The sequence below is a fragment of the Crocodylus siamensis genome, chromosome 1 (genome assembly GCF_052110815.1).
Source record: "Crocodylus siamensis isolate JL-2025a chromosome 1, ASM5211081v1, whole genome shotgun sequence".
Classification (NCBI taxonomy): domain Eukaryota; kingdom Metazoa; phylum Chordata; order Crocodylia; family Crocodylidae; genus Crocodylus; species Crocodylus siamensis.
The window spans coordinates 124,221,177-124,243,703 of NC_143395.1; the positions used below are offsets into that span (position 1 = coordinate 124,221,177).

A 22,527-nucleotide genomic window follows, 5' to 3' on the forward strand; every position below is an offset into this window, starting at 1 on the left:
CTTGGGTAGCGCAGATCAGGAGAGAATCCTGCCCTGGAGCGGTATAACTTTGAGCCACATACTGAATGCTAATGTGAGGACAACCCCGGGATTAAGACGTCCAGGAGCCGCCCAAAATTACTGTGTAACAAGGCCCTAAGGCATGGAGGAGGAGAAGGGGGGGGCTATTGTTGCAGCTTCTCTCTGTGCCAATGGTGGATACCCTCAGCTCTGCAAGAGTAATGCCTTGTATGCCACTGCCATTGTCCTCTATGTAGCTAGAGCACGAGGGGCACTGATTGACCTTGCTGAACATACTATTGATGCCAGACTCAAAACTTCTTGGCTTTGGGGATCAGCTTGGGTAGCCAGGATGGGGCAAAAGGAATGATTATGGCTCTTGATAAGCCACACAGGGCCATGGGACCACCTCAGGGCAGTTTGGCAGGGACCAAGTGGCAGGGCTTGGTCCCACGTGGGATGCAAGGAGGGTGGACAAGGACAGGAGGTGCAGCAAAGGGCACGTGCTCTGCCTCCCTCCAGCCCTGTCACAGGGCAGTGGCCCCTCCTAGGGTGAAAGTGACCCCTAGCCAAAGCAGAATCCAGGCGGGCATCAGACCCCTGCCACTCGCGGCGCTGAAAAAGGACGAAGCCTGGGAAAGGGGGCGGGGCCAAACTCCCTTTTCCTCCAGCAGCCTGCTGGGACTTGCAGTCCCCACCACCTCAACAAAGGGGACGGACCCACGGGACTACAATTCCCAGCAGGCACCACGCGAGGAACAGCACCGGGAGACGGACCCGCGGGACTACAACTCCCGGCAGGCATTGGGCGGGGTGAGGGGGACACTCGGAGAGAGACCTACGGGACTACAACCCCCAGCAAGCATTGCGGGCCCTACTGGCCGGGCAGAGGCGGTGCCTGAGGGAGTCGGGCTGGTGGTTGGCCCCGCCCCCCGGCACGCGGCGACCGTTAGCACCTCCCAGCCGTGTCGGGTGGAGGGTTGGGCGGTCTCCGCCCGCGGAAGATGCAGAGGCGGCTGGAGCTGGAGCTGCTGTTGGAGCTGCCGAGTGCGGAGAGCTGGGACCGGAGCCACCCGCCGGCGCCCGCGTGTGGGATGCGGGGCCGGCCGCAGCGGGAGCCGCTGAGGCGCGGGAGTCGCAGCCCGCGGCGCTGAGGCAGAGGCGGCGATGCGGGAGGAGGTGGCGGCGGGGCCGCCCCGCTGCTGCTGCTGCTGCTGCCCGGGTCGGCGCGCGGCCCCTGCCGCCTAGAGGCCGCCGTGCCCCGCGGGGCGAAACTTGGGAGGCGAAAGGCAGCGGCAGCCCGCGATGACAGCCGGGGCTGGGCGGCCGTGAAGGGCGACTCGGGCGGGGGCTGCTCCGTGTTTGTCCCCCAGCTCTGCCCCGGGGGCCCGGCCCCCCGCGCCTGCAGCCCCCTTGATGAGTCCAGGCGGCGGCGGCGGGCCCATGAAAGACTGCGAGTACAGCCAGATCAGCACGCACAGCTCCTCCTCGCCCATGGAGTCGCCCCACAAGAAGAAGCAGGCGGGTCCCCAGAGGAAATGGGAGGTGTTCCCTGGCAGGAACAAATTCTTCTGCAACGGGCGCATCATGATGGCCCGGCAGACCGGCGTTTTCTACCTGACTCTGGTCCTCATCGTGGTCACCAGCGGACTCTTTTTTGCCTTTGAGTAAGTGACGCCAAAGCCACCTGCTTCTCCTCCCACCACCCACTCATGTTTCATTTTCCTAGAAAGAAACCGGCCAGGTTGCAGGATCTGTTGTTTCGTTTTCCCTCTGCTGTGCCTGGCTCCTGCATGCTAGGCATCAAGGGATGCAACCCTGTTTTGGTTAGCAGGTACTCTGGGTAATCGCAGGTGCATGCAATAAAACACTGCTGTCCCAGGTTTTGTGCCCCTGGCTGGAGGGCTGTGTGACAGCTGGGGTCAGGATGTGCACGAACGGCTGTCACTCTGTCAGGTCTGGTTTTTGACCAAGTAGAAAGCACCGAAATGCCATCCTTCCCTCAAAAAACTGACCACAGGAAAGGTGCCCTCTCTTTTTTTTCAGTGGTTTCTGGCAAGCATTATGGCTTAACTTTTGTGAAGGAGGGTTGCAGGCAGCAGTTGGGATGCCTCTGCTCTTGGTATGAAAGATGAAAGGAGGGAGTCTTCCTGTCACTGAAAGATGGGTGGCTCCGCAACTGTGGCTATAGAGTAGCATTTAATCCGTGTGCAGCTGGGTCACATCATCTGGTGTTGACTAAATGCACCATATCATGGGGAACTTAAATCACAATCTATTGTTTTGAAGCAAGATTTTTCTATGCCATTTTTTCTACTAGTCTTTAGGGTCTTATTCTCTATTGTCCTGAATCTAGCACTGTTGTCTTTCCATTCCTGAAAAGCCAGTGCACACAGCTGCCAAATCAGTGCTGCTCCGTCTGGAGTGGTGAAGCTAACTGCAGAAGGTGGAAGATGAAGAGGAATTGAGCAGCTAGGCCTACTTTGTTTACTCTTTTCAGTACAAATTTTACCATTAGGACTCTATCAGGTTTTTTAACTGAAAAAACAAGCGGCTGAACCTCTTAGTGTGTTTGCAACTGTCTAAGGATGTTTGTTGATGCATGTGATTCTTCTAATTCTTTGGGGATCACGTATTCCAGTATAAGAACCTCTTTAGGAAGAATTATCACCAGTATGTAGGAAGATGCCATATTGCTTTAACTGTGGTGGTGTCAAACTGACTGTTTATAAATGAAGAAATGGCATAGAGATCAGTCCGTTCTCCAAAACTTTATCCCACAGCTGCTGTCCAGTCTTCAAATTCTGTAGAAAACATTAAATCATACGGAAGTTTAGCTGTTGCTTCTAAAAATGCTATTCTATAATTTCAAAATAGACTAGTCAAGCAGTGCATGTTATTTTACTGCCTCAAGGAAACTTGGTAGTGGCTTTTAATTGTTTCTGAATTGAATCAGGTATGTGCAGAAACCCTAACTTACTCGTGGCAGTTAAGATGAAATCAAGGTAACCAGACTATATCTGAGCTTGCATAAAGGATTTTTGTGGGTTGTTGTTTTTTATGCTTTTTTTTCATCTCTTTCAGTTGATTAAAGGTGATTTCTTCCCCCTCCCCTCCACTGTTACTGCCTCTAGTTGCCCCCCAGGTTTGTTCACTCTGTCTTACTACAGGTGTGAAGCTTTTTGAACCTCTTGAAACTGAGCTAACACAGTGAATTATGATTATCTATTGGCAGTATGTCATCACGCTTCCTCTTCTAGTTCTAAGCAGGAATTTTATACATTTTGAATGTATATAAAAGAAAGTTGGTGCTACTCTGTTGTTGGCTCTGGTTAGTCCCACATTCTGTATTCTATTCCTTGGACCTCTGTGCAGCTTTGACTTCAATAGTTCTGTATTAGGTGCATATTGGCTTTTTGACAAAGAGCAAATTGCTTTCCATAAATTACTCCTTAATTAATTTTAAATGCATCTTTAAATGCTGTCTTCACAAGGGAAGCATGTCTTAATAAATAACATTTTTGTTTGGTTGCATGAATTAGAACAGTTGGGGCTAACTGTTTATTGCTATCCTGGTCTTTCATTATTGGTGTTCTGGTGATTAGTTTTTCTCTGGGACCCATTAAGTAATGTAAGCTGAATTGCATGTTTGAGCCTCAGTGATGTTTTACAGTAGGCAAGGTATACTGAAGATTTAAGTCTAAAACTAAGTTACATCCATTTTAAATAACCAGCTACATGTTATTGGGGCTTTGAAACTAGGAAAAAGGTTTGACTTATGCATGCAAGTATGTATTGTGCAGGTGCATATTGTGCGAATAGCTGTGTAATATAGGATACTGTGTGAGTCATTCTTGCATGACATTCACTGTCTTTTCCCTTGAAATACATACAAAGCTTGGTAAACTGTGAACAAATTCTAATTAAATTAACTTAAACCTTTTGCTGTCAAGGGGAGGGAGAGTTACAAAATGTTGTTCCTAACAAGTTGTTACAATTGTGTGGTAGATTATGTTCTTGTTCAGGAAAATGAATGTAGTCAAATTTAGTCACGAATCTGAAGCATTATTTATTGCTAGTTTACATCTGGCAAAACTTAGATGCTTGTAAGGCTGATAACATTTAAAAAGTAATTTTTTGTTTAAAAGTGTTGTTTTGGGGACAGATTCTAAATTGAAGGTCAAGTTTCTTGCCTGACATCTCTGCAAATAATTATCCTTTCCTTTTAAGAAATAATTGTTGCTCTCATGTGACCAGTAAGCAGCAACTGTGAAGAACAGAAATTAAAAATATTCATCTTCACTTTGATAAAGACACTGATTCTTTTAGAGGGGAGAAAAGGGTTACTGTCTGCAGAAAAGAGATTTAGAAATTGGTATTCTATCATGCTCTGTGTGCCTATTAAATCTCAGTGAGGTTTAGGTATTTCACACAGATTGGTATATGAATGCAGCTAAACTGAAAGTTTTAGAAACAATTAAAAGATAGCAAAATGTTACTTACTATTTTAGGAATTTTGTGGTCTTGGTATTGCATTGTCTTTTTTTAAACATGGAATGAACTTACATTTGCTCAGAGTAACAGACTTCATTTCAAAGAATTCAGCTGCCCATCCCAATTAAAGGAGATGTAGAGAAGAGGTAGTTTAGTAGCATGTTCCTGGACGCCCATATTGCTTCACTGTGGACACTTGTCCGTTATCCTTTTGATGTTATCTATTCCTCTTCACTTGTTACAGTACCAGGCATCTTTCTTTTTCCCATGATATTCCCTTTACTTGGAACAGACTCTTCTTCTTAGTTGTTCTGTAAATCCTTCTGCTGAAGTTCTGTGACTCCCAAATAGCTAAAACAGGGATGTCCAATTCATGCCAGGCCAGATCCACAGGCAGGTGGGAGTGGGGCCAAGTGTTTTAACTTAAAAAGACAAGGTTCCTTGGGTAAATCTGATATCGTTTATTAGACCAACTCAAATAGTTGGAAAAATTCTTCTTTGCAACCTTTCAGGTACAAATACCCTTCATCGGGTTAAGGAAGCATCTGTACCTGGTGTGTGCTCCTCCTGGATGGACTGAATAGTAAAGAAGCCAGAGGCTGATATGCATGCAAGAAAGGCAGTCGGTGAAGATGTAAACTGAGGAGTCAGTGGGTAAGAGACAGGGTGGGGATAGGGACTGACTGAATGTAGTTTGGTAAATAGTGCAGAGGTACTGGGGGAGTCAGATGTTAGGCAGGCTATAATCTGTCAAATCTAATATTTATATTTAGTCCATGATTTTTTGTATAAGTACATTGATAAAGTGAAGTTCATAGGCTTGTCTGTGAAAGGTGTTTTGTAAGTTCCCTTTGAGGATTAGAACTGAGAGATTGGAGAGAGAGAGTGATTTTTCTTAAGAACCAACTATTTTTGTGACAGAAAGGTCAAACTGTAGGGGACAGTAGTAGTTTTGACAGTATGACCGAGAAAAGTGAACAGGATGAAAGGGATATAAGCAGAAGGTAAAGGGGAAATGGGGCGGTATTGATTAAAACAAACCAACCAACCTCTCTCTACCCCCCACAAAAATGATCTGATTTGAATTCCTTTGGAAGGAAAGTAGAAAACCAAAACAAACATGTCCTTTTATTGTTGGACTGACAAAGTTCTTTGGGTAGTAGATGTGATATCTTCTATTAGACCAACTGAATAGTTGAAAAAAATTGTTCTTTACAAGCTTATGGGCATAAACACCCTTCTTCAGGCCCAGGGAGTGTCTGCTGGTGTTTTTGTACTCTCTTGGGTTCAACAGTAGAAGCTTACGCCAATATGCAAAATGCAGGTCTGTGAAAATGCAAACATGTGGCAGAGGAGATAGGAGTTAATGGGGAGGAGGGAGAGGGGAATGTTGACAGGTGATTACAGTGTAGCTGGTAAAATGTGGAGAGGTTAGCTGGGGTTATTGGATGGCAGGCAGGTTATAATGTGCCATAAATCCAATGACTAGTCCATGATTTTTTTTATTACCAATGGATTTATGAAGTGGAGTTTGGAGGCTCATTTAGAAAAGGTGTTGTATTGTTGTGGTTTTTGTTGTTGTAATTCTTGTCCATATAATTTTGTTCTGATTGTTGTGTTGTGACCTTGTGTGCAGCTGTGCCACCTCCATTATGGAAGCTGTTCTGCACAGGCAAATCTTTGTGTTCATGTGGCACCTTGCTGGTTTTTGTGGAGGTCCATACAGGTGAAAGGATGACTTTGCATGCAGTAGTTCTTATGATAGGAGGCCTAGACTGCCAGCCAGTAACATAAGGATGGGTGGGCAAGTGGGGCACAAACTGGGTGGTAAGGAGGGTGTGTGCCAGAATGGAACTGCAGACACCTCCACTCCCCCAAAAAACCTTTCCTGCAGCAGCCCTGCTGTTCTGCCCTCCTGTTGCCTGAGCCAGGTGATTCATGGCATGCATAACGTAGAAGCAGTGGCCAGAGGGTTGCTGCTGTGGTGTAGGGGTAGGCATGTTACTTCTGGGCTTTGCTGAAAATTAGTCTTTTAAAGGCTGCATGATGTGTGTGGGGCAAAAAATAAAAGGCGTGGGGAGATAGCATCTTTTTCTCCCTGACCCTGAGAACAACAAACCTCCAGAGGTGCTGCCCTGGCACCATTCACTGCTATGGCCAAGGTCACAGCATTGACCAGTTAAGGCCCTTGTGCCGTCCTTTTGAGGCACACATCTTGATCCACAGTCTTAACTACCTTTTGTTTTTTTGTGTAACACCTCTTGCCATCCTTCCTTCTCCTCCCCACCCCCAAGAACTATTTCAAAACCAAGACTCTTGAGGCGATTTGAGGCTAATCAGCTAATCAGCTGGTACCTTGAACCTTACTTCTTTATTTATATTTAAAACTACATGGGGTATTTTATTATAAAATTAGCCAGGAGAGGCCAGCCTGACGCACATGTGGCACAATCAGTCTCTGTGTGGCACCTGGCAGATTGGGGAGTGAGCAGTGAACACAGCAGCAGATATAGCAGAGAGCCTAAAGTAGAGTAACAGATCAACCCAGGGAAGGAGATCAGGGAGGGTATAGGTAGTGTTCTGCATTTTCAGTTTTTACTGAATTTCACTGGTAAATTACCAGAATATTTAAAAATTATTTGGGTTTTACTGATTTTTTTTTTTTTTTTTTTTTACACCCATTTTTCAGTGTAAATCAGTAAAAACTGAACGGGGGGGTGGTGGTGGCAGCCACACATGGAGCAGATGGGGCAAGGGGAGTGGTGGTGGCCACACAGAGGCCAGGGCAGGGTGGCTGGAGATGCTGCCTGGCGGCATGGGACTCCTGGCTCTGACCCTGGGTGAGGCAGGCCTCAGGAATTGCTCCTAGAACAGGCCACTGCTGTGTTGGGCTGGACCCATTGCTCTCCCCCCTCCACCCCCCCCCACCTGCATCAGGCCTGGTCCCACTCCCCTCCTTCTACCGCTGCTGCTCTCTCCTCCCCCCTCCGCTGCAGGGTTGGCCCTGCAGGCAGCGATGGCAGAAAGGGGTACCATGTTCTCACCCCCTCCCCCCCCCCGGCATCCCAACCTCCACTCCCCCCATGCCACCGACACTGCCATTACCTCCAAGGAGCAAGAGAGGAAGCGAGGCCAGCTTTGGTGGCCTTGCCCCCCCCCTCCCCCCATCGTCATCACCTGCAGGTTCTGTCCGTTCCATTGCCTCCAGGGAGCAGGGCTGGGCGGAGGCCAGCTGTGCTGGTCTTGCCACCCCACTCCATCCTCTGTGTCCCCACCATCATGGCAGTGCATTGCCACCTGTTCGAACACCTCTTCACATTCTGATTGGCTCTTTGTCAGCCAATTAGAACTCACATGTTCATGCCAGACAGATAGACTGAAGCTTTTATAACATTAGAATATTCAACTTAAGTGCCACTTATGAAGATGGTACTCAATATCTCTTCCAAGTCTGTCATGTTTGTTCCTTGACCTACTATAGCAACATTTTCAGTGTACGTTTATTGCCTTAAATTACCAGTTCCTGAACTGTGGGTTGTGACCTCAAATGCAGTTGCAACATGAGCAGGTGGGGTTGCAGGCGTGGTGGGGCTGTGGGTTGGGAGTGAGGGGCCATGGTGAGGAAATGGGGCTATAAATGGGATCATGCTGAGGGAACAATTTGGGAAGCACTGGCTTAGATGTTGTATGCAGGAAGTCTGAGGTGTCTCTATTGAAAAGTATTGGTAGTAGCACTGATCCTTGGCAAACTCCATTCTTCAGAGTTTGTACACTGCTTTTTTCTCCTTGTCTGGTTGTGAATTTGAATGAACAGCTGGCGATCATGTTCATAATGAAAGCACATAGCTTGTGGTCAGGTATCATAGTGTAGTTTATATTTGAGGCCTTGTGCCATATAGTGTCGTAGGCAGCTGTAAGGTTGCTTCACATAAGTCTCTTATAATTGGAGCAGACGCAGCCCTGAGCAGCCTAAGTGCAAGCTTCTTCACCATGACCTGCCAGTTGGTACCAAGGGTATTGCACATCTTTAAATTGATTTATTGGTGAAACTTCGGTAAACTAGGCTTAATAATGTGGTTTTAACTGGTTACATGCACAGAAAAAAAGGAAAGCAAACCCCTCTGCTTTAAACTTCATCATGGACAGTATAGTGCCTTTACAGAGGGAAGCTGAATTATGCATTTAAAAATAGCATCTTGTTACAAACTGGAGATCATTAGGCTTTGTCTAAATGCATGCTGTAGCAGTTTGACTAAATCTTCTTTTCATAGTCCAGTTGAACCTGTTCAAATGTCTTTATGAGCACACTTGGAAGTTGGGTATAAACTGATTTTTTTTTTTTTTTTTTTCCAAATGTGGCCATATATAAGATTTCATTTCCCTCTCACCCCCACCTCCACCCCCAAGATGTGTCTTTTTTTGGCTGCTTTAGGAATTTAAACTGATGCAACTTCTGGGTGTGCAGACAAGTCCCCATGTTTCAACTACTGTTGTAGTAGTTGTCAATTTGTTCTGTATCTTCTTACTCCAAGAACTAATGTAACTGGAAGAGTTTTCGTAACTCATGCCTGTTGGAATTTAGATTGTACAGTAAAAGCAGTGCTGCTTCATTACAGTGTGTTTAGTAATACTTTTGACACACATCAGAGCAAATATTTTGTGTATAAATACTCATGTTAGCAAGCTAAATGACTGCTCGATGAAATTGCTTAATCACTTTTTTGTGACAAATGCTTTCTACTATTTGGAAAGATGGAATCTTTGCATGTGATAATGTAGCATTGGTAAAATGATCGTAATATGTCTTCTCTGATGAACTTACTCATCTTAAAAGCAGGATAAAAGATAACTTGTTTACATTTCTAATTTTTAGTCAGTCCACACACAAAATATACTGTATTTTCCTGTCTACCTCAGTGATCTGGTTACCCTTTTGTGCTATTCCGTATATTTTAGGTAATCAAGGGAGGAGGGATATTGTCTTAAAGCTAATTTAATCCTAGTGGTGGGATCTTGTCTCAAAGCTAATTTATTAGTGTCCTGCACCCCTCGACCTCCCAACCCCAATTTACTGTCAGACCTTGCTCTTCTTGAGTTGCTGGAAGTGAGAGGTAAATTTGAGAATGCTGACCTTGAAATAAACATGCCTAGAGTAATTGATTTCATCCAGAATTGATGTCTTTTGTTTGTTTATTTATTTACTTCTCGAAACCTGCAAGTTTTAGCATAGTACTTTAACTTTCCCTAAGCCCAATGAAGGGTGTGTGAGCCTGAAAGCTTGAAGGAAAAAAAAAATATATTTTTGCAATTTCTTAGTTTTTCTAATAAAAGTTGTCATCTCTGGACCAAGAGTTCTAGATTTTTGCATTTCTTTTTGTACTCCAGAAACACACTTGTAAGCAGCATTTCAGCACCTACTTATATAGTACAAACTATGCATGTTATTAGTTCAAAGTTAGAAGGCTCATGATTTACTGTACATGTTCATTGGGCTGGGCCCCAGCAGAGTCAACGGTATTTCAACCCAGGGTGACCCCATAGCTCAGTATGTGTACTCCAGATTTCTGGCTCTGTCCCTCAAAAGAGCCATGTGTTAATTAGCCCTCTATGCATGATTGGAACTGGGTGTTCTTGTCATAAGTCCTGGGATCCTCCAAAATTTTATATGCAGGTAAAGCACAGGGCAACCTGATCTGACTCCACCTTATTATGGAAGGCAAGGCCACACTGATCGTATATGACAGGCTGAGAGAGAGGGCAACAGGGTTACTGGGTGAACTGTTTGGGCCCCCATTTTGTGATGTTTGCCAGATATTTAAGGCTGATGAAGAAACAGGAATAATTGGAAATGGCAAAGAAATGTGAAGCTCAGCTGTGGGACTGAAGAGGAAGCTGAAACGTATACAGTGTAGTTCCTCATTTGAAAAAGAGTTGGTGCTGGGGGGGGACCAAGCGTAACAGGCACATATATCTTATTCAGATAAGATGCACTAACCTATCCTTGTGGTAGGTCCCCATCAGTATGTTCACCCAATATAGGCCGTGCGTTTTATAGTCATGCTCAGTGTTGGCTGCATTTGATCAACTTCATAGTTGGTTTCCGTTACTGAGCACGTGGTGCTTTAGATAGTGTATTTAATGAGGTTTCCTTGTACGCTAATGTCAGATGAGTTTTTTTCCCTAAGCTAATGGGTATGTGTGTGTGGGGGGGGAGAACTTTGTCTTTTATTCAAGTAAATATTGAAATATATTATCCAAGCATGTGCCTACACATTTCTGCTGTTCACTAATATACTTTGCAACATAAAGCAATTGAAAAGTATATAGTAAACATTATGGCAGGCAAAGTTCTTTGGGTAGATTGGATATAGTTTATTAGAGTAAGTAGTTGGAAAAAAGTTCTTAGCAAGCTTTCGGGCACAAGTACCTTTCTTCAGGCATAAGGAGACTCTGCTTGCTGTCCTTAGACCAACACAACAGCAACTAAAAACCTAGTAAATGCTATGATATGCAAACTAAAAGGATTACATTACGTACCGCAGAAATGTGTCTTCTGCTATGTACAGTGTAGTAGCTGCTTAATAATGCATAACAAAGTGGTCACCTGCAATAATGTACTGAAGGGCCTTTCAGATCTCCATTCATCAGCTTAGTGGCAGAATTTTCAACAGAAGAAATAAATTAACTTAATAGTGGCAGGATAGACTCTAAAATCTGCTTTTTTGTCTCAGTCTGATTGCTATTTTTGTAATAAAAGGTTCAGGTTGGGGTTTATAGTGAAGCATGCTTCTTACATTTAGACTGTCAATTTGTGCCAGCTGTTGGGTGTTTTCCTTGTGGATGATATCCACCCAAGCATGCCCTTTTCTTTCTTTCATCTATTTATCAAATTATCCCTATTAAAAAATGTTAACCACCAAGAAGCTGAAGATAACTCTCTTTCTGGCATGAAGTATAGTTTGTGTTTTATTAAGCGAATTTCCCTTATCCCTCATTTGATGGGCTTTACTTGAACACATTAATGCATTTTATGTGTTCTCTCTACGCAAGCATGCATAGTGTAGTTTTCCATGGGCTGAAAGAGAATGACTTTGTATCTGGCTGATCTTTAAATTATTGGCAGTGCTTTACTAACTAGGTGTATATTCAAAATGTTTTGGAACATACTGTGGGTGCATTTTTATATGTATTTGTGCTTAGTGCATATGTGTACTTATGCAAATACTTTCCCATAGTATTTACAGTTAATGCACACACTCCTTTCATTCAGTGCTCTTAAAAAATGGGAGGGAGTATTCAGTGCAGACATTCACAGAAAGAAATAGTTCTTAGTAGCAAGGTAAGAGAGAAAATAAGGTTTTTAGACTCTTGCTGACTCTCCTTTCTACAGAATCTTAGCTGCTTTTCTTTTTTTTTTTCCCCTATAAATGTTTCACTCCTACTTTTTTCCATTACAAAGTGAGTTGCACTTTGTTGGTATTCACTGTGTGGTATTAGTTGAAGGGGCAAGTTTAGAGCATACTTTTAAATCTATCTTCTTTTATTTTGGTCCCATTTTCCTTCCTCTAGCTGTTAGTATTCCTTTTGGCTGCTGCCTTCTCCCCCTCCCCCCCACAACAATTGTGAGAGAGTGCTTATGCTAAGCAAGGCCTAGCATTAAAAAAAATGCACTAAAACTTCCAGAATGCTTCAAGGAGGTTGAGGAGTCAGCGATTGACATTCTGGTAATCACTTTCTGACCCTTAGATGAAAATACTGAACTTCTGACCTTTAAACAATGATAAAAATAGCAGACAGGCCGCTTACATTGTTAAGAATAGGAAACTGCATGGCTAAACCGCAATGACGAAAAAACAACCGCATATTATGTCAGTTTTGACATTTTAACCCTGCAAAAACCAGCAAAACATATAGATGAATAATGTATTTAGGTTATAGAAAATTAGCATAAGAAATATAAAGGTCATTAAGAATTAACATAAGAAGCGTAATGATTATAATACAAAGTGTATCACCTGATATTATAATATAGATAAGTTAACTAAATAACCAATAGAAGTAAGAATTAGAAAATGCATATGTATAAGTGTTATCATATATAACTAATAGTAAAGTTATGTTAGATGCCTCACTTCCACCATGGGGACAGTTTTGTATCTTTTGCCTAAAAAAAGATAAGGGACTCCTTTTAAATGAGCTGTTGACCAGTTCTGAGACTACTGAATCAGGCAGCCGCACCTAGCCTCCGGGTTAGAGAGCAAGGGCTTGATTTGGGAACCTCGTGAACCAACAGACCTCCTTTAGTTTATGACTTTGTGAAACAATAAAAGTTTTAAATTGAACAGGTCTGACCTGTGCTTAATTCAGTCCTATATAATTCGGCATCGAGCTCACACAACAATGAAGATAAAGGTTTTGTTATTATTCTTGGGGGAAGAAATCTTACTCTACATTTTTGGGAGTTGGCATGTGTACATGATGACATAGAAAATGTCAACTAACTGCTCAGCTATATATAAAAGAACTGTGGGGAAAAACTGAAATGTGGATTTAGGGGCCACAAATGTACAAAAGCCATACTAATAAAATGGAAAAGCCAGGCAGCTTCCTTTGCCTGGTGTCATTTCTCCTTTTTGGATATTTTTCTTGACCTATCCATTTTAATAAGGCCATAAACTAGCTTCCTTCCTGAAAAAAAAAATCTTTTCATTGGCAGAGAGAATCATTCTGACTACACTTCTGTTTGTTAAAATAACTGGAGTTCTAATAAAGAACTAGAGCTTTCTATTAAAAGTGTAACCATTAGTGTTTCTCAAGCCATAAACAGCATTCAGAATGCAAGAGAGTATGATGAACACTAGTAACTCAGTAGACTAATATAATTTTCTAACACAGACTGTAACAGAGGTTTGTAGTTTTATACTACATGTAAACATTTGCTCTCTGGGCCACTTACAATTTTAAATCCTATTTCCAAGACTGGGCACTAAATCCATTCAGCAAAAAAGGGACATATTCACTGCATTAATGAATCACAACCCAAGCTCCATCTAGTCCAATATCCTGTTGTGGCTACTGTCATGAATGCTTTAGCAGAAAGCAACTCTGTGGGATAGTCCGTTCCCATATTAAGACTTATCCTGATTATTATTTGTTAGAGATCAGTATTTGAGCCAAGAATTAATATTCCTTCCAAAATTTCTGTTAAAATTAATAAATGTGGCTGTTATCCAATGCCAATGGTCTTTTGCTTTCCTGATCAAAAGGTCTCACAAGTGCATTAATTCCTATTGCAGTGCTCTTTATCACACCCTCTGATTTTGTGTAGCAATATGTCTTGAGAGAGAGAGAAACTTTTCCAAGTACATTTCTTTTGCTCTATTTCTTTGGAATCCCCTCAAGTCACAGATGTAGATAAATTCCTATTTAATTCTTACCTTGTAATTGTCATGCTAGAAAAATAACAATTCTAGAAGACCAGTCATCACATGATTTATGACTCTTCATATTTTCAATTTTCTACAGAGTTAAGTGTGCACATGGTTTTTTTCCTTCATTACGGCAGGAGAAAAACACTCATTTACATAGGAGCTAGGCAAAAATAATGGTTTATATCAGAGACCAGTAACGTTTTTGAGCAGAGTGCCAGAAACACCTGCAACCTGGACTTGTAAGACAGTGGTTCCCAACCTTTTTTATACCGTGGCCAGACAGTGTGGGATGGGGCACATGGAGCCAGCTGCCTCCCTCCTGGGGCTGTCTCACTGTGTAGCTTTAGCCCTGGAAGTTCAGATTTAACCCAGGTAGCTTCTCGCTTGGGCAAACAGACGGGGGTTCAAGCAGGGGGCTCATGCCACGTCCTAGCAGCCAACCCTTTGCGGCCCGGGACTGGGCTGTGGCCTAGTGGTTGGGAACTTCTGTAAGATGTTGGCATGCCAGGGGCAGAAGGCAGGGGAGCTGTGAGGGGCCTGATCCTTTTTGTGGCAGTGAAGCCTCAGACCCTTCCCAGAAGTGCGAGTGCCAAGCAAAATGTCTTCACATGCCACACTCTGGCATGTGTGCTGGGAGTTGCCTAATCCTGGTTTATATTGTTTATGACACAACTTGATTGATAACACCCCCAAACCCGACTGTGGGAGTGGCCTCCCAGCTTCATGCGTGTTGCACAAGAACTGTAAGCCCAGGCAGTGAACTTTTTACACAACCTCCAGTAATGCTGCCCAGCCCTGAAGACTGGCTACCATTCACTGAAACGGAAGCAATGGGGGTGGAGGTGGCTGATTGCAAGCCTGTAGGCCACACTTTAACCCCTTGCAGGTTACATGTAGTCTGTGGGCTACCGGTTGGACAGCCCTGAGTTATCACATGAGAACAAGATAGTAAAACTTAATTAAAAAAAAAAAAAAAAGCTGGGAATATTTTATAATTGTATAAGCTGTGTGACATAAATAAAGGAATACAGTTAGAGGGAGAAATGTGGTTTTATTTTTAAATATTAAAAATGGCTCTGATAACATAGTTAAGGAAATGTCTTTTTTGTTAACCTGATAGTAGTCTTCTGTTAGCTGTCAGCACGTGTGTAGTTTTTTGAACCAGATGATAGAGAGGCGACAGATTTGCAGATGCAACAGTGCATGGTGTTTTTCTTATTCAAGGTAGTAATACTGAGGAAGAGTTCCAGTGACACTAGTGGTAGCTAACCATAAAAAGATAATAATATTGCAGCTCACTTTCTTTTAACTGAGCAGATGCAAAAGCTTATCAGTGAAACTAAGAAGTGGTAATTACAAAAGAAAGTGCTAGCTGAAAATCATATTTAATATCAAAATAAGTTTGTAATTATTCAGTTCTGGTCCTCAGCATACTTTTTTACTCCACAACAATATTTGTTTTCAAAATAAATTTTCAGATCTTTAGTCTAAACCTGTTTTCAAGGCAAAAAGGTTTGAAGTCAAAATGTGGCATTATAATGGAAACTAGTTACAATTTAATTATGTACAAGTTACTATTTTAGTAAGGCTAAATTAAAGGTTTTGAATGGTCTTCCTTTCCTTTAGTGGAGGGGGTGGGGAGATGGGGGTATTAGGAACTTTGGATGAAATCCACAACTTTTTGAAGAATGCCCATGACAGCTTTCCGTTTGATAAATGTGGTTTTGAATCTTTATGTATTTTAGTGATTTCCTTCTGATTAGTAACTGTAAAGTAGTTGCACATTGTGTCAAAGATGCTAATGAGATCTTTACATAATGAACTCTAAGTAATGAGATCGTATCTGCTTTTTCCACTCTTAATTCAAATTTCACATAGCAGTAAATATTGTAATCGGTATGCAGCATTCTCTTTTATCCTTTTATTAACACCCCCTCCCAATCCCCCAATTAAGGTTTGAGACAAAAATGACCAATTCAATATTGACAGTTTAAACTATATGTCACTTTATATGTGACCTGTGTGGCAGCATGTCTGTCCCCAAAAACTCTGCTATGTGACAATTTGGTTAATGTGGTCACTGCAGAGGGCAGACATTTCATCTCTTTAGGTAACCCTGAGTTATAACCTGAGCTGGATACATTCCTGAGGGAGGTGGGGGAAACTTGCTTCCTCTGCCTATGTGACTAGCATCATGTACCTGGGTGGGGGGCTTAGGTTCCCTATTGTTCTAAGGAATGCCAGTCTACCTGGCAACCAGTGATGCATTTCAAATTGGTTGGCTGGCAGCCAAAAGGTGCTGGCCTCCATTGGGCTAGGTAAATGAGGTCATAAGGTCAATATAAGTTAAGGACTGCCCAGGAGGAGAGGCAGTAGCCATGATGTAAAAACTTAGGGAGAAGCTGGACCATCTGAAACTTGCTCTCTCCCTTGAAACCCATGATCAATGAGCAGTCTGGGTCCAGAGGGACTCTCTACCTGCCTCTGGATGATACTCGTGAGTAAGCTACCTGAGATCTAAGTAGATATATAGCTTGCAGTAACTCAGGTGTGCGATCAAAAGCTACCCAGCCATGCCAGTTCACTCTGTGGGATTTCTCTGATATTGCTCAACCCTGTACCCTGTTCCAAACCTACTCCTTGTAACCAATAAAGTTTTTTGTACCTAGCGTGGGAGACTTATTGGGAGTGGGTCTAGATTATGCCTCAGGGTTGCCTTGGTTCAGTTGACTAAGGGAGACCACTATTTGTGCTACAGACTGAGGGAAGCACCCTAAGGTCTTGGAGTGGGTCGGGTATCCTCAAGGACTTCTAGGTCTGTGTTTCCCAGGGGGCACAGAGCCAGGATCAGTCCAGACCCAGTGGTGGTGGCATTAACTCAGGCTCGTGGGTGTGCTCCAGGAAGAGGGTCGGCCAGACATGACGTGCCCCCAGGGAGGCACTTGGAGCCTGGAAGGTGGTTGGGTGCAGTGAGGTAGGTGGCCCAGCACAGAAGCACCCCCTAGTGGCCCTCCACAACCCATGGAAGAGTACCTAATACCCAACTAAACAGTTTGTCCAATACAAATATTGTCCACAAAAGTCCTCACCCCTCACAGTTTTTCAGGATCATTATGGTTACAACATTATTCTAACCCTGCCACAACTTTGTTTTGAGTTATTTACACCATCTACAATTTGTAAATTCTGTACTTTGAATACTTAAATATAACATTGCATTAGTATATTTTTTTCCTACTGAATGCAGACTTTATATACTTGAATGGTTGAGTTGGCTATTCCAAAGTGAGAGGTACATTGTCCCCAGCTGACTTCCTGCCCCTGGGACAGGGGACTGGAGTCAATGATCTTCCGAGGTCCCTTCCAGCCCTAATGTCTATGAAGTCTGTTGTTGCCCTGTGGGGTGAGGCCAACTCTCAGGATCTCAATATTACACTGTTAGACAGGAGGGTATGACACAATTGCACATATACAAACACACAAATCAGTTAGGTGCATACACACACTACCAGCTCAGGCACATACACATCCAAACCAGCCTAGGCACATGCATACCTATCACCAATTCAAGCACATACACTATACACCCCAAAAGTTAGACACAAATCACCAATTCATATATCATACACACAGTAACATATACATACATACTCACCAGTTTGCAGACATACACCCCACCTACACATACACACAGGTGAGTTCCTAACTTGGATGGTACAGTATGTATGTGTGCACTTGGGGGAAGGTTCAAGTGAGAGAGAGAGTTAGTGTAGGGAGTGAAAGTTGGCAGAACCGGGATTAGAACCAGGGGACTTCAGAGAAGCTGGCTGAGGAACTAAGGTTTGGGTTTACTTAAGATAGACTGGGGCTGGAAACTGAGGTAGACAGCTGAGATACAGGCATACCTCGGAGATATTGCGGGTTCGGTTCCAGACCACTGCAATAAAGCAAGTATCACAAATAAAGCGAGTCACACGAATTTTTTGGTTTCCCAGTGCATATAAATGTTATGTTTACACTATACTGTAGTCAATTAAGTGTGCAATAGCATTATGTCTAAAAAAACAATGTACATACCTTAATTAAAAAATACTTTATTGCTAAAAAATGCTAACCATCATCTGAGCCTTCAGCAAGTCATAATCTTTTTGCTGGTGGAGGGTCTTGCCTCGATGTTGATGGCTGCTGACTGATCAGGGTGGTGGTCGCTGAAGGTTGGGGTGGCTGTGGCAGTTTCTTAAAATAAGACAACAATGAAGTTTGCGGCATCGATTGACTCTTCCTTTCACGAAAGATTGCTCTGTAGCATGTGATGCTGTTTGATAGCATTTTACCCACAGTAGAGCTTCTTTCAAAATTGGAGTCAATCCTCTCAAACCCTGCTGCTGCTTCATCAACTAAGTTTATGTAATATTCTAAATCCTTTGTTGTCATTTCAACAATGTTCACAGCATCTTCACCAGGAGTAGATTCCATCTCAAGAAACCACTTTCTTTGCTCATCCATAAGAAGCAACTCCTCATCCGTTAAAGTTTTATCATGAGATTGCAGCAATGCAGTCACATCTTCAGGCTCCACTTCTAATTCTAGTTCTCTTCCTATTTCCACGACATCTGCAGTTACTTCCTCCACTGAAGTCTTGAACCCCTCAAAGTCATCCATGAGGGTTGGAATCAATTTCTTCCAAACTCCTGTTAATGTTGATATTTTGACCTCCTCCCATGAATCACGAATGTTCTTAATGGCATCTAGAATGGTGAATCCTTTCCAGAAGGTTTTCAATTTACTTTGCCCAGATCCATCAGAGGAATCACTGTCTATGGCAGCTATAGCCTTACGAAATGTATTTCTTAAATAATAAGACTTGAAAGTCGAAATTACTCCTTGATCCACGGGCTGCAGAATGGATGTTGTGTTAGCAGGCATGAAAACAACATTAATCTCGTTGTACATCTCCATCAGAGCTCTTGGGTGACCAGGTGCATTGTCAATGAGCAGTAATATTTTGAAAGGAATCTTTTTTTCTGAGCAGTAGGTCTCAACAGTGGGCTTAAAATATTCAGTAAACCATGTTGTAAACAGATGTGCTGTCATCCAGGCTTTGTTGTTCCATTTATAGAGCACAGGCAGAGTAGATTTAGCATAATTCTTAAGGGCCCTAGGATTTTCGGAATGGTAAACGAGCACAAACCTTCAATTTGTAAACAAAAAACAAAAAACCACAGTATCTGTGAAGCACAATAAAGCGAGGCGCAATAAAACGAGGTATGCCTGTATTGGGGTGGGGGGCAGATAAGTAGTGGCAAGGAGGAGACAACCAGGAAAGAAATTGAGGCAGAAACCTGGTTGCTCAGGGGAAAAGGCAGCGGGTATAAGACAGTGGCAAAGAAACAGGGGGGTTGGAGGCAGAGAGGAGCTTAGGACAGGTGTTGGAGGTGGCAGTGAGCCAGAAGCAGGAGAGGGAGAAATGAGAGAAGTTAGAGGGGCAAGGAGCAGAGATTGGAGCAGGGCTGAACCATAGTAAAGGAAAACCCAACTCAGAGGTCCAAATAACAGGTTTATTAAACAGACAACATGCAGCACAGTCCCATGAAGTTATTGGTGCATGTATGCATGCACGTACGCACAATGGCAGCAGGAGAAAGCGACTCAGTGGAAGGGTTGGAGTCCAGGTGGGGAAGAGAAGCAGAGTCCAAATCCTTGGTTGAAGAGGGAGTGGGAGGTAATAGCTACCTATCCAGGCTGGAAAGGGGTCCTTGTCCAGTAGATGTTGTCCAGAGGGGGTTGCCGGCAGGGCCTCTGGGTGGATAGGTGGTGTGGCATGGTGCTGGTCCAGATAGAGAGGGTATCCAAGGAGTCAGCCTTCACTGCCCCTTTTATGGGGCAAACTACCTCTGATCTTCTATGGGGAGGGCATGTCCAGGCAAGGTCAGTCCTGTTCCAGAGGGTTCCAGCTGTTCTTATTGAGCATGTGCAGCCTTGGCCCAATGGTGGGTTGCCTTATCTTTTGTTTCTTGAATGCTGAGGGTGGTTCCAAGGGCTGGGTCTTTGGTCCAGGTATTGGTGTTGATGGTTTGGTCATTCAGAGAGAACTATTTTTAGACCTACTGCCATTGTCTCTCAAGCATCTTTATTTATCCCCATTCATTCAGGAGCCAAGTTACATAGGAGGGGTAGGTGTGAGTCATGGGTTACACAATTGGGCCTGGGGACAGGATGGAGGCTTGACAAACAAAATGGAAACTTGGCATGACTTATGCTAACTTACATATGTAGGCGTAAATCATATAGTACCAGTAAAACAGTAATATAGAACAGTAAAAATCAATATCAACATAATTATACAATATAAAGAAGGAGAAAAAGCAAAACAAATACAACTTGCTACCAAAATAAAATGCTAAAGCTTATTCTATGTCTTAGCTCACTTATACTTATCTATAGGGAATAGAGAGGGAGAGAACAAGTCAGAAATGGTTGGGGAAGGGGAGAGAATGCATTAAAAAAAGAAAAATAAAAACTGGGGGTTTTGCTACAACACTGCTACTTTATCATGTCAGTCGGTTGACAGAAAAGGAGTTTTGATCACTTCTAATGCTATTTGCCACATTCAGGAGCAGTCTATCTTTTATCTGAAAGAGGAAAAAACATGAATAGTGGAACCTGTCTTTTTTATGTGAACAGCAACAATTGTTGTTCAGATTGACTCATCTTAATAAGAAATGACCCATAAGGATAGAGACAGATATGGACACGGAGTGTTTTGGGTGAGGTGTATTGGTCAGAAGTGGCTAAAAACTTAGATATTCTGAGCACCTCCCAACCCCACCCCAGCGTCATTTGAATATATGCACTAAGCTGTTGTTTAGTGTACTCAATACATATTGTACTGGTGGCAATGATTCTACTTCATTGTTCAATGTGGTGAAATGACTCTAATGTTCACATAAGGGTGAGAAACTACTTAAGGCTATGTCAACACATTGTGCATGTGCATTATAGGCTTTAAAGATAGAGCTATGCCAGCAGTAGTCCTACTGCAGATGTTGTTGTTTGGCAAAAAAATATTTTATAATATGAAAACAAAACTGGAGACTAAATATCTTGCAAATATGAAACCATTTCACACAATTAAACCCACTCAAAGAAAAGAGAGAATTATATTGATAGTGACTTTTGTATAATTGTAGCATTAATATTGCAGGTGTATAATGGATCAAAGTAAGAACATTTGGTTTGTGGCTTTTTGAGGGGAGGAGGGTTGAAAATAAAGGAAGGATTATGAATTTGCACTGTTTTTGCCCATGTTTTGAACAAGACTTGAACTTTCTCCAAGGCAAAGGAAACTTTTTAGGTGTGGAACCTGTTAAGATAAACTTTTTAATCATTTTACTTGACAAGAGTAGTACATAAAAGCTCTTGTATAACAGTATATTATGTAAAAGGCTGGAACACACTGTATAACGTGTATCCATTCCTGTTTGGCTCAATGAATTCTAAGCATTTTCCCTCAACCCATCACCCCCAAGGCAATTATTATCTTCATGCTGCTGAGATGATTGTAGTGTTATGCTGGACACACAGAACCATTGGAGTGCTCATTTCTTAATGACAATGTTTGCTGTCTAATATTTCAACTATTTCAAATTGTATGAATTGAATTTTGATGAAAGTGTATCAGGAAAACTTTTAAAACTATTAAGCAATTTGTATGTGCACCGTTCATAGGAATTCGTGGAACTAATCTGTGGAATATTTTTAGTTCTGGAGAAATCAAGATACTTTTTATTAAAGTACCTTTTTCAGTTAAAGGCATCCTTGGCAAGACTTTGAGAATTCTCCCTATAACACTCACTACTTTTATGCATCGCTTCTCACCCTTGCATTTTTCTGCCATCCGCTGAAACATTAAATACAACTTACTTTAACCACCCTTCTCTCCCCCCCATGTTGCATTTTACCTGAATAATAGTAAACCCGGAAAATATATGTATAATAATAAATTGTGGAATGATGCCCATGTATTTATTTCAGAATTGCTCTATAATGGTATAGTTATTGTTCTATAGATGTACTCAGTTTTTCTGTTAGATAAACTCCTAATTTTTTTGGCCTTTCCTTTCTTCTTCTTTAACTTTCCTAGCCTCTTCAACCTGTTCCTGCTATAGCTCAGCAGAGCTCTTGTCTCCAGACTATACTGAAAGGATTTTAAAAACTTACTGCCTTTCCCTTTCAACAGGCTTACAATCTTGTGGCACACCCTACCCCTGGGTACAGCTGGGGTATGCCTCTGAGACATACTCCAAGGTGCTCTGGCACTTTCAGAGGTGTTCTTCTGCTCTATATCCCTCTCTGCTGTCCAGTGGTAAAGCATAAGAGGTGCACAGGAGTGCACTTGCACCCTCTGAGAGTGCTGGTGCACCTCCTGTCAGGCTGCACTCCCCACTCAGGTGACAGACAGAGGGGCAGGTGTGAGTGCCAGTTGCCCCCTTCCACAAGTGCCGGCCAGGGAATGCAAGTGCCAGATGTAAGTTGTGACTGCTTACCAGTTGGTAAATTTTGCTGTGGGGGGACCCCACTTCCCCTGGTTGTGCCCCTCGAC

The 22,527-nt window shown here is 42.8% G+C and overlaps 1 protein-coding gene across 5 annotated transcripts in view; it reads left to right on the top strand.

Moving 5' to 3' along the window:
• Window positions 1-934: 934 nt before the first annotated feature.
• Window positions 935-22,527, top strand: part of ZDHHC14 (zDHHC palmitoyltransferase 14) — a 173,172-nt gene continuing 151,579 nt past the window's right edge. For 2 of the 5 annotated variants that reach the window (XM_090042004.1, XM_090041975.1), the window contains exon 1: window positions 935-1,667. In XM_090042004.1, coding sequence (XP_089898130.1) covers window positions 1,417-1,667 — 251 coding nt within the window. In that variant the 5' untranslated portion in view covers window positions 935-1,416. The remainder of the gene's footprint in view (window positions 1,668-22,527) is intronic. The other 3 variants (XM_090041992.1, XM_090041967.1, XM_090041984.1) reach the window with 3 other exon arrangements.